This window comes from Epinephelus fuscoguttatus, linkage group LG6 (genome assembly GCF_011397635.1).
Source record: "Epinephelus fuscoguttatus linkage group LG6, E.fuscoguttatus.final_Chr_v1".
Taxonomy (NCBI): domain Eukaryota; kingdom Metazoa; phylum Chordata; class Actinopteri; order Perciformes; family Serranidae; genus Epinephelus; species Epinephelus fuscoguttatus.
The window spans coordinates 31,155,100-31,170,374 of NC_064757.1; the positions used below are offsets into that span (position 1 = coordinate 31,155,100).

At 42.0% G+C, this 15,275-nt stretch overlaps 1 protein-coding gene across 1 annotated transcript in view; it reads right to left on the reverse strand.

Moving 5' to 3' along the window:
• msh3 (mutS homolog 3 (E. coli)) overlaps positions 1-15,275 on the reverse strand; it is a 71,328-nt gene that overhangs the window by 24,973 nt on the left and 31,080 nt on the right. Inside the window, exons 15-20 of the mRNA XM_049579303.1 lie at positions 15,088-15,256; positions 14,788-14,852; positions 9,394-9,510; positions 9,014-9,121; positions 6,316-6,430; positions 5,756-5,913 (exon numbers count right to left, since the gene is read on the reverse strand). Of these exons, the coding sequence (XP_049435260.1) occupies positions 5,756-5,913; positions 6,316-6,430; positions 9,014-9,121; positions 9,394-9,510; positions 14,788-14,852; positions 15,088-15,256 (732 nt within the window). The remainder of the gene's footprint in view (positions 1-5,755; positions 5,914-6,315; positions 6,431-9,013; positions 9,122-9,393; positions 9,511-14,787; positions 14,853-15,087; positions 15,257-15,275) is intronic.

Genomic DNA, 15,275 nt, shown 5'->3' on the forward strand with positions numbered 1-15,275 from the left:
CACAGTAATTAGTATCTAGTGCCTAAAATGTTGAGGCAGAGGGTACTTGCTGTAGCTCTGGTCGAGGGTGAGAGGCTGTCAGCAGTTTGTTGGGCACAGATAAACAGAGATCTGTGTGGGCACATGACACCCTAAAAAAGAGCGTGGGTCATGGGGAGTACCACCAGTTGGTCCAGGAGCTTCCCCTCAATGATGGCCATTTCCAGGCATATTTTAGGATGACTTGGGGGCAGTTTGACAGCCTATTGTCTATTGTCGGGCTGTATAGCTCTGGGAAGCCAGTAACCGCTTGTTGTCGTGACCACCACAGAAAGCCCGCCTCTCAAATCATCCGATTGGACAATGGAAAAAAAGAGGTGACGTGGGGCGTTTTTGTGCTTTGAGTTTAAGTTTTTTCATCTTGAGGTGTTCAAAGCGCTCCGGCAAAAACGCCATGTACCTAGAACGCAAAAACACAAGACTGCGGGTAAAAACCTTCAATCTCATCAAAAACAATTACAAAAAGGCGCCTCCAGCTGCTAAAATACTTTGTGTGTTCAGGGCCTTATGCTTTTCTGTATTATTTTTTGTCACAGTGAAGGATTTTCAACATGGCCCGGGTTTCAAATAATGAGGTACATATATGTACATGTAATCTCTATGAGCAAAACCCTCAGGCTTCAGGCTGTTCTGAATACTGTATCCAACAGTTTTTTTCTACTGTCATGACAACATGACACCAGCTCGCAATTACTCTTTATGGTCATCTGCTCCAGGCACGCTACTGCAAGGGTTTACATCACATAGCCCACACTGCTACATGAAGCTACATGCTAACCTTAGGGAAAAATGTCATCTTGGTGACTGATGCTGTTCATTTCTCCCCAGTTTTGGATCATATTCCTGCTGGAACATGTCCGATTGTGTTTAGAAGGTGATGTGCTATGATAAAAAAAAGTGCCGCTATTCTCTGTTACAGTCCTTCCCCGGCCGCAATGATGGTGCAGAGACACTGTGATACAGAAGACCTGGAAATGCTGACCACTCAGAGCAGACTGGGCATTTTCAGGAGGGAGACTTAAAGAGACAGGCACAAATACGGAGCATTTTAGACAGAGGGTGAATACACGTACTCCATCACAGATAGTATAAGAGGAAAAGTGTTTTTTGACCATTAAAGTATGTAAACAAGTTATAGGAGAAACCCAAAATACAACTATGAAGCTGGAAATGATCACAATAGGTCCCCTTTCTAATAAAAATAATTTCATATTATAAACAGCATTTAACTTTAATGTGCCAACTGACATGTTTTTTATCATTTCGGTTTAATTCAAATGTTTAAATTTGTTTTTAAATTTTGTTTTCATCTTAAACAATGACCAAATATATACAATGTCTACTACAATTAAGTTTCATGATCAGTTTATCTCTGTCAACTCAACCTAACCCGTCATTCTAATATCCCTAAACCCAAACCCTGACCATAAAGCAGACTCTTATATATATGAGGACCAGCCCACATCACCTCATTATACTAATAAGTACTTTAAAACCGGCAACTGTGTCTCTAAAAGAGAGAAATCAGAACACACACACACACACACACACACATACACTCTTGGTGTGCTGACAGGTCTCTGGCACCCACTGGGTTAATATATAGGAACATGCTTAACCCACAAAAAAGACAATTACACACATCTGCAAGCCATTAGGTCTAATCACATAGTGCAGCAGAGGCAGAATAACAGAGACCATGCCGTATATTGGCCTGTGCTCCACTCTAATATGTAGTCAGGATTGGAAACTACATGCAGATCTCACTGCTACTCTCATCATAATGAGAATAATCATCAGCCGTGGGAAAAGAAAGATCTTCTCCAACAAAGCCTTATTGTCTGAAGGTTCCTACGATACAGGGAGCTGCAACGTACAGAACCGTGACAGAACAATAGAGCCGGCCTTGTCACACAGGTCTTGCTCATCTTTTTTTTCCCCACACACCTCATCTTGTGTGTGTAAGGAACACAATGGGATTATGAAGGATTAGTGTGAGGCTAAATCCACACTAAGGGCACAGTCTCACATGCGCAGAATTAACACCGGCAAATATCCGCCTCCTGTTCACTTCTATGCAATGCAATATGCAATGCGATTTCAATTTTGTCAACTTTGACTTAAGATGTCGCAGTCTCAACCAATAGCAAAGAAATATGTGTGGTTGATCCCACTTGACTGTCACTGCCTGTAGTTTTACAAATGAGCCAAGATGGAAGAGAAATGGATTGTTGCCCAGTCTAAACAGCCGACATTGTATTGGCTCAGAAGGCAGAGCGGGTCGTCCACTAATCGGAAGATCGGTGGTTCGATCCCCAGCTCCTCCAGTCCACATGTCGAAGTATCCTTGAGCAAGATACTGAAACCCGAATTGCTCCCGAAGGCTGTTCCATTGGTGTGTGTGTTAAAAACTGAGTAGCAGGTGGCACCTTGCATCGGCCACCAGTGTATGAATGCGTGTGTGAATGGGTGAATGTGACTCGTGGTATAAAAGTGCTTTGAGTGTCAGAAGACTAGAAAGAAGGTATACAAGTGCAGGTCCATTTAACAAACCAGCATTTTAGCACAGTTTCAGAAATAATCTCCGTCTACACTACCACGCCTGAAAACAAATATCACATGACCGTTCTGGTACACTTTGTGTGCAGGTGTAAACAGGAAGCAGACTGTCTACTCTGCGGTTGGTTGCTTAGTTACTATGGATGTGTTTTACGATGGAGGGAGAACAGCAGTGGCGAAAAGCAAGACCAGAGATTTCTTTGCATGGACCGTGTTACTGAAAGTGTACGGTTGTCAAGCGATGGTGAACAACCTTGGAGTTGTTCCAAAGCAAATACGGTGACACCTTAGGGCAATACCGGGACCATTCTCCATCGCTGGAGGAAGCTATGGCAAGAAGGATAAAATCGCAAAAGGTATGAAGGCCTGCTATAATGTTTTGGTTTGACATGTTGTGACTGCTAAGACCCAGGAAACAAACGTGGGCAATCGTCACCAAATGTCTCCACACCAAAACACAACCACAGAGTTTTCAAACTGACCGAGGACAGCAGCGTTTTCAAGCGTGTCCGTTTCAGGGGTTTGAAACACCGGAGTGGTGTGGGTGCTACATGCAAATGTGCTGAAGTTATCAATTTTAAGACAAAAACATATTAGTGTGGATGTAGCCTGAGTGTGAGTCCTAAAATAAAATCATCCATCCATTTTCAACCACTTATCCAAAGTCAGGTCGTGGGGGCAGCAGGCCTTGCAAAGCACCCCAGTCGTCCGTCTCCCCAGCAACGCTTTCCAGCTCCTCCTGGGGGACCCCTAGGCATGCCCAGGCCAGACGAGATATATAATCCCTCCAGCTTGTTCTGGGTCTGCCCCGGGGCCTCCTACCAGTGGGACATGCCCAGAACACTTCTAACAGAAGGTACATAGGAGGCATCCTGATCAGATGCCTGAACCACCTCAACTGACCCCTTTCAACGTGAAGGAGCAGCAGCTCTACTCCAAGCTCCCTCCGGATGTCCGAGCTCCATACCCTATCTCTAAAGCTGAGCCCAGACATCCCACAGAGAAAGCTCATTTCTGCCACTTGTATCCACATCATTACACAGAGCTCATGACCATAGGTGAGGGTTAGGATGTAGATGGACCAGTAAATCGAAAGCTTTGCCTTCCAACTCAGCTCTCTCTTCACCACAATGGTTGTCTACGCATCACTGTAGACCGAAACCGCCGATTACCCTCACTCGTGAACAAGACCCTGAGATACTTGAACTTTCTCACTTGAGGCAGTAACTCTCTCCCAAAAAATATAATAAAATAAAATCATTTATGTCACAATGAAGGTGACACAAGGTGAATAAGGTGTTTTGGGGTACAGTGGGATTTGTTTTTTTTTTAGCCTCAGGTCGTCACCACCTTCGTTTCTATGTGTAATTGCACTAATAAGAAACAATATGCTGAGGTGATGCTGTGCTCCGTCAGCGCTGTCATGGTCACAATCTTTGTCTCCCGGTTGAAAAAGACGATGGTAGAAAAAAACACTTAGATATCACTTCTCAAGCATGTTTGTGTCTGTCCATCGGTAAAAAGAGACAAACACTGTGGCTCGCAAAGGCAACGTTGAGTCACTTTAACATCATGGACAAGGTAAAGATAAATGTTTGTATGCTGTTATGAAAGTGTGAATGTGTCATTATTTATTGATGTGTCATCTTTAATATGCTTGCCAGGAAAATAAACATCTACATGCTGGCGTTATCGAGAGACTACAAGCAAGCTGTGTTCATTTTTCTGTGCAGCTGCATCAAATGATTGCTTTAATTCGTCTCATGTTTCTGTAAAAATCCTCAGTGGTTCATGAAGCCAATTCACAAGCTGGAGGATTCTGGTGAAGTGTCAGTTCATGCAAATTACAAAAAAACAAAAACATATTTTTATAGTTAACTCTTGCAGCTTTCAACAGTTTTGGATAGGACTACTTTTTCAGAGGAAAGTAGACCCAGTGAAAAGTGTACTGATTGTTTGGGGACCACATTTAACAACAGTTAACTACATCAAAACATCCATTTACGAACTCACAACTCGTGCAGTATCTCAGTTTGCACCGGACGTCAATACAAACTTTTGGAATGAAAATCTGGTTGACGATATGTTAAATGTCTAGTGACGCAGGAATGTTGCGTTGTGTGGATGTTTACATTGCGTCATTTTGCAGACACTAGGTTTTGGTCTCCATACCTCACAACCAAATGTCTTTATTCTACATCGACATGACGTTGGCATGAGACGTAAGAAAGATATCGGATTTTGGTTACTTAACAACACAACTTAAAACCAACAAAATATCAACATCATCTGTCGTCAGTATTCAAGTAGGGGATATTTGTCGAGCCACAAGCATTAAGAAAATTTACATTACCAAAAGTTTATGACAAAATCACTTGAGACACAGACTCCCACATGCGCATGTCGAGAGAGGAGAAGGAGAGATGCTGTGCTGCTGCCAGAGGAGCCGCTGAATGAGCTTCCTCTGAGCAGTAACTCACTAAAAGAGTCTGAGAAGTCCAGAGCTGTTCATAAAACATTCAGGATGCCACAGTTTATTCCACACAACTTTTCAGCCATGCTTGTTGTTGCCGTGGGTAACAGTATGACGTCATATATCAACACATCAAAATATCGCGAGTATCACAGTAAGAATTTACACACAGATCAAATCATACCGGTATTATCGTGAACGAGACGATATGGCACAGCCCTAAAACCAAGTCTCATTTATCCAGTCGTGTGCTCAGTACTTCCCAACACATGCATTTTCACTAAAATAACATAGTATTAGAGTCTAGCTTCAAGGAGATGATGGATTGTGATTTTTAAATCACAATCCAACATGTTAAGTTTCCTCTTCATCAGGTAATATACAACATGTGACCGAGAATGTCCTTGCAACCCATCAATTATGTCCATATGTACACATTAAATGATTTACAATATTTACAACACAAACCTCAGTGATGTTACTTGGGTCAAATTCATCATGTCTGTTTGGAAGCATTTATTCAGTGTGTGGGCTCTTGTTTATCTTGAGATTGCACTTGATGTGCTGCTGTTGGGATCTGTTCACGCTACACTGAGCATTAAGTCACTTCTCAAAACATGAAAATATCAAATGCAGTCTGTTATCATTTCTGAGATCTAGATTTCAACATGCTTGTGTTCATACCTGGTGTAAATGCCATCCAGTACGCCCAAGCGGGCCTCAGAGGCCGGGACGTAAGAGCCCATCTGAGCCATAACACAGATCAGGGCCACCTGGCGGATATAGGAGCTCTTACCCCCCATGTTAGGGCCAGTGATTATCATAGTTCTCCTGCCATCACCCTGGAGGAGAGGAGAGGAGAGGAGAGGAGAGGAGAGGAGAGGAGAGGAGAGGAGAGTAACAGTGACATAGACAGCAGGCGAGGAGAGAGACAGAATAAGATATTTGCATGCTGTCCTGCACAGCTGAGGAGGTGGGTGGATTGAAAGCTTGGCTCCTCTTCCTATTGGCTTGTGCCACTGTTGCAAAATTAACCTACACCCACTCCAGCACTGAGCGAGGAAGTGTGTGCGGTGCCATGCGAGTCTGTAAGTGTGTGCATCATGTGTGTATTTATGAACGTGTGTGCTGTTACAATTTTGTTTCAGAAGTGTCTCAATGAGTTAGTGAGCAAACGTTTGTGTGTGTTTTGGCTCGACTTTGTTCAAAGCGCTCTGAATGAGCCCGTGTGTGCGTGTGTGTACCTGTAGTTCGGTGTGGTTGGGCACATACTGGTTGTGCTCTCCCATCAGTAAGTCGATGGCAGGATGTCTGCCGTCTCTGATGACAATCTGACACTGCCCTTCACACATCTCTGGCCTGAACACAGAGAACACACTTGTGAGTTAAAGCAGGGTTTCCCGCACATTTTTTTTTGTGACGGCCCTCCACAATATTGCCATTTGCTGCCATGTATTGATCTTCTATTTTTTGGAGCTGGATCGTTAATTTGGAGAACTGTTGGAATACACATACATACACACACACATATACATATATATATATATATATATATATATATATATATATATATATATATATATATATATATATATGTATGTGTATGTATATATATATATCGTTAAGTTATTTAAGGCTCCACACTCCCCGGACTAGACTAAGCAGCAGAATGCTACCTGCAGTCAAAGTTAAATTAACATTTAATACTTCATATAGAAGCAGAATGCTTTATTTGTTCAAACATGTCTCTTATTTTAGAGTTGTTCATCTTTTTCCAAACTACTTGAGATGAACATGGCTGTGTTCCCATGGAAACTGCACACCCTGCACTCTGACGCTGGGTCTTAATGTTTGCTTTCACTCGCCTCTGCAGCATCTGCTCCTCCAACCTAACGCATCGATCTGATCAGCTCTGATTGATCCGACCACAAAACCGGAAAATACTTCACCCTGCAAATCAAACTCAACAAACTGTTGCTGAGGGGAAAAAAAACACTCATGAAAGTTCCTCCTGTGCTGCATTGACAGACCCAAAGACCCCAGAGTTCAGAGAGGGAACACAGAATGATCATAAAGGGACAATAAAAGGCTAACACACACACTTAACACATCTTAGAGAATAAAATAAGTCACCCAGAGGTCAGCAGCGGTAAATCTTGGCATTTCTTTCAAATGGATTTGGACTTGTAATCTTTATTTCCTCTTTTTTTTGTGTCCGTTAAATTCGACTGTTGAGAGGATAGGACTATATTTTGTGGATCACATTCAGTCACCTTGTTTCTGAGGCTGAAATCTAAATGTTATATATTTAACACCACTGAAATTGGACTCATTAAAATAAAAAATACGAATAAAATGAAAAACTAAAAACAAACTTGCACAGAGAAAATATTTAGGTTTAAAATAAATAAATATGCCGCCAAGAAAACATTTACTGATGCTCCTCCAAAATCCAGAACACAGAAACTTAATCTAAGGGAAGCTTTTTGGATCCATCAACTGGAGCTACAAGCTTCGACATTTTTCTCACAGCCTGTGGTTTAAGACAGGTATGTATATATTAAAATCTATTTTTTCTGGATGTCTTATCATATCTAGCCTGTCACTCTGTGATTTTACTAACTTGTTATCTTTTCATCAGTGTCTATTTGTCTCACCTGTCATGCCATTATATGGGCCATGTGATGGCCTCTGATTGGTTCCTGTGATTATAAAGGTTGGGCCATGCCTGTGATGTATGCTTTGAAAGCCCTAAAGAAGACCTGCAGTGGCTTAAAAATGTTGGTTCTTCTGATGATTTAGCCACTACAATAAAAGGTGTTTTTAATATTTCAATCCTTGTTTTTCTATTTTTACTATTAGCCTGGATTGCCTTCCTGTCCATCCTGCTGTTTCCCGTTCTCCACGAGCACCTGACACAAGCTTTTGATCTACATTTTTAAATACAGAGCAGCCACTCGTCTTCTCTTTTTACACAGTAATACAATTTATCTGTGATAACCAGATATTGGCTGATAATATTAGCCTAATGATCTACTGGCCAGGATCTACCAAAATAAACCAAAATACACACATAAACTTGGATGCCTGCTTGTATTAAAGGAACAGTTCAACATTTTGGGAAATATGCTTATTGACTTTCTTGCTGAGATTTAAATGAGAGGACTGGCGCAGTAACTTCCTGACAAATACACTGCCAGGCAACCGGCAGAGACTCCAGGAAGTTTCTGCTCCCCGCCAAGAAATATCCCGGCACATACTGTAACCCCCTCGTTAGACGACAACATGTTGTTTTTACACTTTACAGCCTTGGACGGAGCCAGGCTAGCTGTTTGCCCCTGTTTCCAGTCTTTATGCTCAGCTAACAGGCTGCTGGCTTAAGCTTCGTATTTACTGTACAGACATGAGTGGTACTGATCTTCTCATCTAACTAAGCAAATATGTTTATTTTTTCACAAAATGTCAAACTCTTCCTTAAAAAAAACATATTTACACGCAGGGAACGTGGAAAATTGAGTGACTGGCAAAAAAGAAAACGATTTAAAGAGAAGCAGCGCGTGGGATGAATTAAATGTCCAAATACAGCAAAAAAGAGGGACAGCACACGCAGACGAGGACGGATGTGAAGCTAAAACACTAAAATTGGTAGAAATGGACAATTTAAAGGTGTGTGTGAATTTGTGTGTGTGTGTGTGTGTGTGTGTGTGTGTGTGTGTGTGTGTGTGTGTGTGTGTGAGTGAGTGAGTGGGAGAGATGTTGGCGTTTTGGCTGAGCATGCTGCTGAGCCCGGTGCACACTCCCACACACAGCCTGTCTGAGAATATAGGACACGACACAGGACGCCCACATGCACACTATATCCCACACACAAGTACAAACTCACACGCAACAGGCGAACACACACATGCACCAATATTTACAGTCGTCATGAGAGGACATCACCTGCAATAGTCCCCTTGTTTAGCCACCTCAGCCAATGAAAAGAGACAGTCCATGGTTGCTAGGTGACTAATAGCCCTTTTCATGGTGTGATAGTGCTCCCCAAACTGGCTGCGGAGAGAGAGAGAGGGAGAGGAAAGAGATTTTCAAGTGTAAATTAAGGTAAGTGCATACTGTGCTCTGAGCAGACGGCACTGACGGCGTACTTGACCAAAACAGACTAATTCTGGCAGGCTGAGAGCTGTGCCAGCATCTCTCTCTACCAGAGACTGACATGTTTTTAGCAATTTTCCTTCGAGTTTAGGACCAGCTGTGTGTGTGTGTGTGTGTGTGTGTGTGTGTGTGTGTGTGTGTGTGTGTGTGTGTGCATGTGCGTGTTATACTCGAGGAAATTGGTCCACTCTCTCTGGCAGTCCAGCAGCAGCTGCTCTCGGAGCTGCAGCAGCTTCTTGTAGCGCTCCACCAGGAACGGAGAGTGATACCTGCTGACTGCCTTGGTGCTGCAGAGGAGGGGGAGGAAGCAGAGAAAAAAATGCATAATATGTCACATCAATCATTATTTATTTATGACTTCAGTTTACTGAATTTCAAATATTCAACAAGACCAAACCACCTGAAAAGGAAAAAAAGGTAAGGAAAGGTAAGGAAATATAATAAAGGTAAGGACTGACTTAGACTAATAGATATAATAGAACCCATACCACTGTTAAATGTCCATAACAGGTAAGTGTCAAAATAGTGTTCATGTAAATATTTCCTCCCTCTGGCTGCGCTATCGCCACATCCACCCTCCTGCACTCATTACAATCCCAACAAGAGCTGTACACACTACTGACAACATGTCTTTGTATGTTTACAACTATACATAACATTTTGTAACAAACATATCAATATACGCACACCATGTATGTTATGAGCCTGGTGCTTAGAAAAATCAAAGTCACACCCCCCACTCAGACAAGTGTGTTCGCTGGTCCCCTGTAGTGAGTGGAACCGCAGACACATTCCCCATTTATTATTATGTTATTCTACCTCATTTATTAGGCTATAAGATATCCTCTGAAAAGCTGCCACCTTGCACATTTCTGAGATCCATTCTTGAAATAATGGGCCCTCTACAGCTTTCCAACTTTCTCATTATCATCTGTTTACCAGTCATAATACTTGTCTGAATCCCATGTGCTGGAGGTTTTATAATGTGGTCAATAGGTTGAGGATTTTCAAGAATGTATGCGCCACGACTAAAGTCATAATCTACCCCTGCGACCTCAGTGATGTACTCTGATCCAAACGGCCTGTACTTTTGAGCATGACCACAGTGCATGGACTAAGGGTGCTTTCACACCTGCCCTGTTTGGTTCAATTCATTCAAACTCAAGTTCGTTTGTCCCCTAAGTGTGGTTGGTTTGGGCAGGTGTGAACACAGCAATCGCACTCAGCTGTGCACCAAAACAAGCAGACCCAGACCTTCTTGTAGAGGTGGTCTCGGTCCAGTTACAAACAAACTCTGGTGCAGTTCATTTGTGGTGAGAACGTCTTCCGACCTCAATCCAAACCAACTGCAGTCACATGACACATTGTTTGGGTTAAACATGAGCATGTTACAGTCCTGGAGGATTATTAATGTGCCTGAGTCCCTTTCCCACTGCATTTTCAGAGCCAGACTCAGCTCAACCAGACTTGAAGTAGTGAGAAGCCCCATGTCCTGTCTCTGCAAAGTGCAATATCATCTTCACATCAATCATACTTAAGGAAACAATGCCATATACTGAGCTTCAACAAGTGCTGAGACCGCCATATACCAACTGTTTCGTCTCGTGCCTCCTTGAAACAAAGCCACTTGTTACACATAGTCATCAGCTGCATTATGTCCATGGATAAGGACTACGTCATCCGCAGAGTGAAGTAAAATGATCCAGCAGTTTGCAAGCAAAAAAACGCAACGATGAAAATAAAATTTTGAAAATAATTATCCATCCATATTCTGTAACCACTTATCCTCTTCAGGGCTGCAGGGGGGCTGGAGCCAATCCCTGCTGACACTGGGTGAAGGCAGAGTGCACCCTGGGCAGATCATTAGGTTAAAGCAGGGCCGACAGGTTCATGCTCACATACACACCTATGGGTTATTCAGAATCAGCGCTAGCCCACATGCCTTTGAACAAGCCTCGCTGACACGAGGAGAACACGCAAACTCCACACAGAAGGGCCCAGGATAGCCGGCGGGTTTGAATGCGGAACCCTCTTGCTGTGAGTCGACAGTGCTTACCACTGCATATAAAGCATAATGCATCTTTTTTCCCGCATTCTGTTAATCAGTTATCTACCCCTCTAGTTCTCTCATATATATTGCATGCCTTGGGATGGAGCCACTCCCCAGGAACACAGTGAAGGTTTACAATATGAGAAAATTAATCCATGACGAAGTAAGAAGATAATATAGTGGGGGCAGAAAACATCACGAGCAGTTAAGGGGGAGAGTGGTTTCCCCTCCTGAGTCCACTATTTTCAACACCTCATAGGGACCGTTAGACTTAAATGCCTTTTCCACCACAATAAGCCTGTGTATTTGTGTTTTTTTAAATGCGGGATAACCCTGCTTTAACTCTGCCAGTAGACCAGAGCAGCACACTTTGACTCCATCAGCACACCTTAAATTTCAATGTGACAACTTTGACCCTTACTTTTTAGTTTTTCTTGTCTCTCTTGGATGATACAAACACTTTCCTGTAGGCTGCGACAACACTAAACCTCCCAGCTTGCCTTAGAAGAACTAAATGCACAAACCTGCTATCTTACTATATAATGACGAAAACTCTGTGTGTCTGTTCCACGTTTTTCTCCTCACTGACTTGGTCAATCCATGTGAAATTTGGCACAGTGGTAGAGGGTCATGGGAGGATGCGAATGAAGCAATATCACTTCAATTGGCCAAAGGGGGGAGCTATAGCAACCGAATGAAATGGCAAACTTTGAATGGGCATATCTCATGCCCCGTATGTCACAGAGACATGAAACTTTGCACACAACACAACAACACACACAACTTTGCCTCAAGAATCCATAACTTCCCATTATATAGATTTTCCACCATTGTAAATGACAGCTAATTTATACAGTTTATAAGGCCGAAGTTGCCTCCTATTTCTATGTGATTTACATTTGCTGTTTATATATATATATATCCCTTATTTGTAGTTGCTGAGAGTTAAATGTTTACGTTTTGAATTGGACAGCTCATCCTGTGTAGGTACCTGCATTTCCCTCAAGGTGGCAGATATCCCCCTTGCTAAGTAAATTAACCGCCCATGCTAAGTTGACTAGGTGAGTCCGTGTATATTAAATCTTCTCACCTGGTGATGTAGTTTCATTAGCCTGGCCTGCTCAGCAGAGACACACACACAGAAGAGTGGAGCGATATTAACACTATTCAGACACAAAAAGGAGATTAATCCACGGTCAAGACGACGAGAAACTGTCTGAAATCTTGGTTAACACCCTTGGTGAGCAGCATGAGGTATGTGAAGCAGTCTTAATTGCCTTTACTGCGAGTACAGCGTGTTTGAGTTGTCCATTCACATTGTTTGAAACATTTCGTTTTGTTTGTTTCTTTGTTTCGTTTGTTTACGTTATCAACGTGCAGCGCTATTTTGTTAGATTATTATTATTATTAGAGTAGCGGTGGTTTCGTTCTTTGTGTGATTTTAAATGTTTGTTTATTCGAGGGAAATGTTATTTGAAGTTTGACTGAATGAGGGGTAACATATTTATGTACTGCAAGTTTAGGATTTGTCTGTTTATTCACTGTGTGTGGTATGAATTGAGATTTATATAATGTTTACACCTGGTATACCTTTGCTAACTGGACATTAACACTATAAAGAAAGACTATTGTCAGTCTAATTTAGTGACTACCTTTCAATAGTTGTTTAAATCAATTTATTACTTGTGTATTGTATTTTTGATATAACTGTAAATTGTGGATCAATATAAATTCTAATTTTGTATTTTGTATATTATTTCTATAGTTTTTACGGTGCTTTTCATGGTGCTTTCATGGTGCAACGAGATGGTGACCCATAAGGAGAAATAAACAAACCGTGAAGCATCAGTTTAGGACTCTCTGCATGTTTGTTCAACCAAGCCAAGAGCTGTTAAAACCATTTTGATTTTTTTGAAAAACACTTCAAATCGATCTCTTCCGAGGAAGTTTGACCGATCTGCATGAAACTCAGTGAACATAATCCAGGGACCAATATCTAAAGTTCCCTCTTGGCAAAAGTTGGAAAACTTACTAAAACTGAGCTTCTATAAGGCAATGAATATTGCAGAGGGCGTGGCTCATCACATAAAGGTGTATAACATCTCAAGGGTTTCACTGATCACCACGCAACTTTGTAGGCATATGACCACACATAATCTGAGACGGCCCCTTCATTATTGACCCCATCAAACAAAATGGGGCCGCTAGAGAGCTAATTTCTTATCTAGGCCTAACCGCCATATCGATTTTTACTAAACTTGGTAGATATGTAGAACAGGACGCCTCAAGGTGACTGGATAAATTTAACTCTAATTGGCAACTGGGTGGCGCTATAACAACAGAAAAATGCTTTAAAATGGCTAAAATGCGACCGATCGCAATGTTTTTTTTTCTTTCTATATGTTGGTATGACTAAGTCATGGCATGGTATGCTGTACATAATCACAGAAACTGTCAGTGTGTCATTCTGTCAGTCAGTCATTCTGTCTGTCCCACGTTTTTCTACTCACTGACGTGGTCAGTCTATGTGAAACTGCACATAGGCATTGAGGATTGGCATAGGTAGAAGGTGACAAAGCTACCAATGGGTATGGACTAGTTTGTAAATGTCTGATGGGTTACTTTTGGTGCCAGAGGTACCATACCAAAAGTGTTTGGTGGAAACAGGGCTTATGTTAATCTGCTAGTCAGCTAGGGGCTTTGTCTACCTCCTGTTTGGTAGTAAAGTTGCAGACCTAAAACCAAAACAACCAACTGAAACTCAGTGAATGCTGCATAAAGCTGAGGGGATCATTAAAGTCAGGTGATATTTCTCTATGACTTCATCACTATGATTGACCTTTTTCACATTACACAGAGTCTATTGATCCATTATTAATATAAAAACTATTGATAAGTGCAGCTTTAAACCATCATAGGATTAGTTAGACCAGATCACCTGGTAGTATAGTCTAAAACAAGTACTGTTGCTATGGTTACCTGCCGTTAAACACACCATTGCTTTTCGGTCATTTGTGTTGTCATATATATAGATTGTTTTGACCTCTTGCTCCCACTGTGTATATGTTTTGGGGTCTGCTGTTGTCATGGAAACGTACTGTATGTATAAAAGGTGGTGTCTTGAATTCATATAGAATTCTAACATTCACCTGAACAACCAGTCAGAAACATGTATCTTCCATTATTCTGCCATCATATATCATATATTGAGATAATTAGAAATGTAAAAAGGTTTTCATTACAAACTTTCTATCATCACTTTTTTAGAAGCATGTCTCACTCCGCATTTAACCGTTCAATGAAAAAATAAATTTCCTCAGAATTATGCAGCTAAATCTCTGATGACACTTCTACAAAAATAATTCAAATTCAGTTGGTTCAGAGGTGATTTTAACACCGTGGAGCAAATTTAATAGTGCAGTGCCACTATTATATAATTTTAGAAAAACTGACTGTGTCTGTGTGTGATTGTCTCTAGTGTGTGTGTGTGTGTGGGCTGCAACTGTGAGCTCACCTGCTGATTTTGACCCAGTCAGGTGGAACAGTGGACAACAGCGAGTTCTTCACCTCAATCAGAAACTGAGGGCAGAGGAGGAAGACGAGGAGGAAGACTTTGATAAATAAGACGGGAGCAGACGGACAAAACAATGTGTCACTCTTGATTAAAACTGACACACACACACACACACACACACACACACACACACACGGACATCAGATCATCACTGTGACTCAGTCTTCCACCCGAATCAGGCCATCAATCTCCTCCCACCTGTCTTTCACTCTCAGCCTCAAACACACACACAGTTGGTACCTCCTGTCCAGAGACGCTGGTGTAGTCCAGCGCAGGTGCCTTCAGCGTCAGTCGGACTTCTTTGCGGTGGTCTTGAATCTCGTTGAGAACGGACTGGATCTGCTCCCTCCTTTCCTGCAGCACCGGGAAGCCAGACAGATCTGAGAACAGCTCTGTCTTATTTCCAGACCTCCACAAACACAGAAACA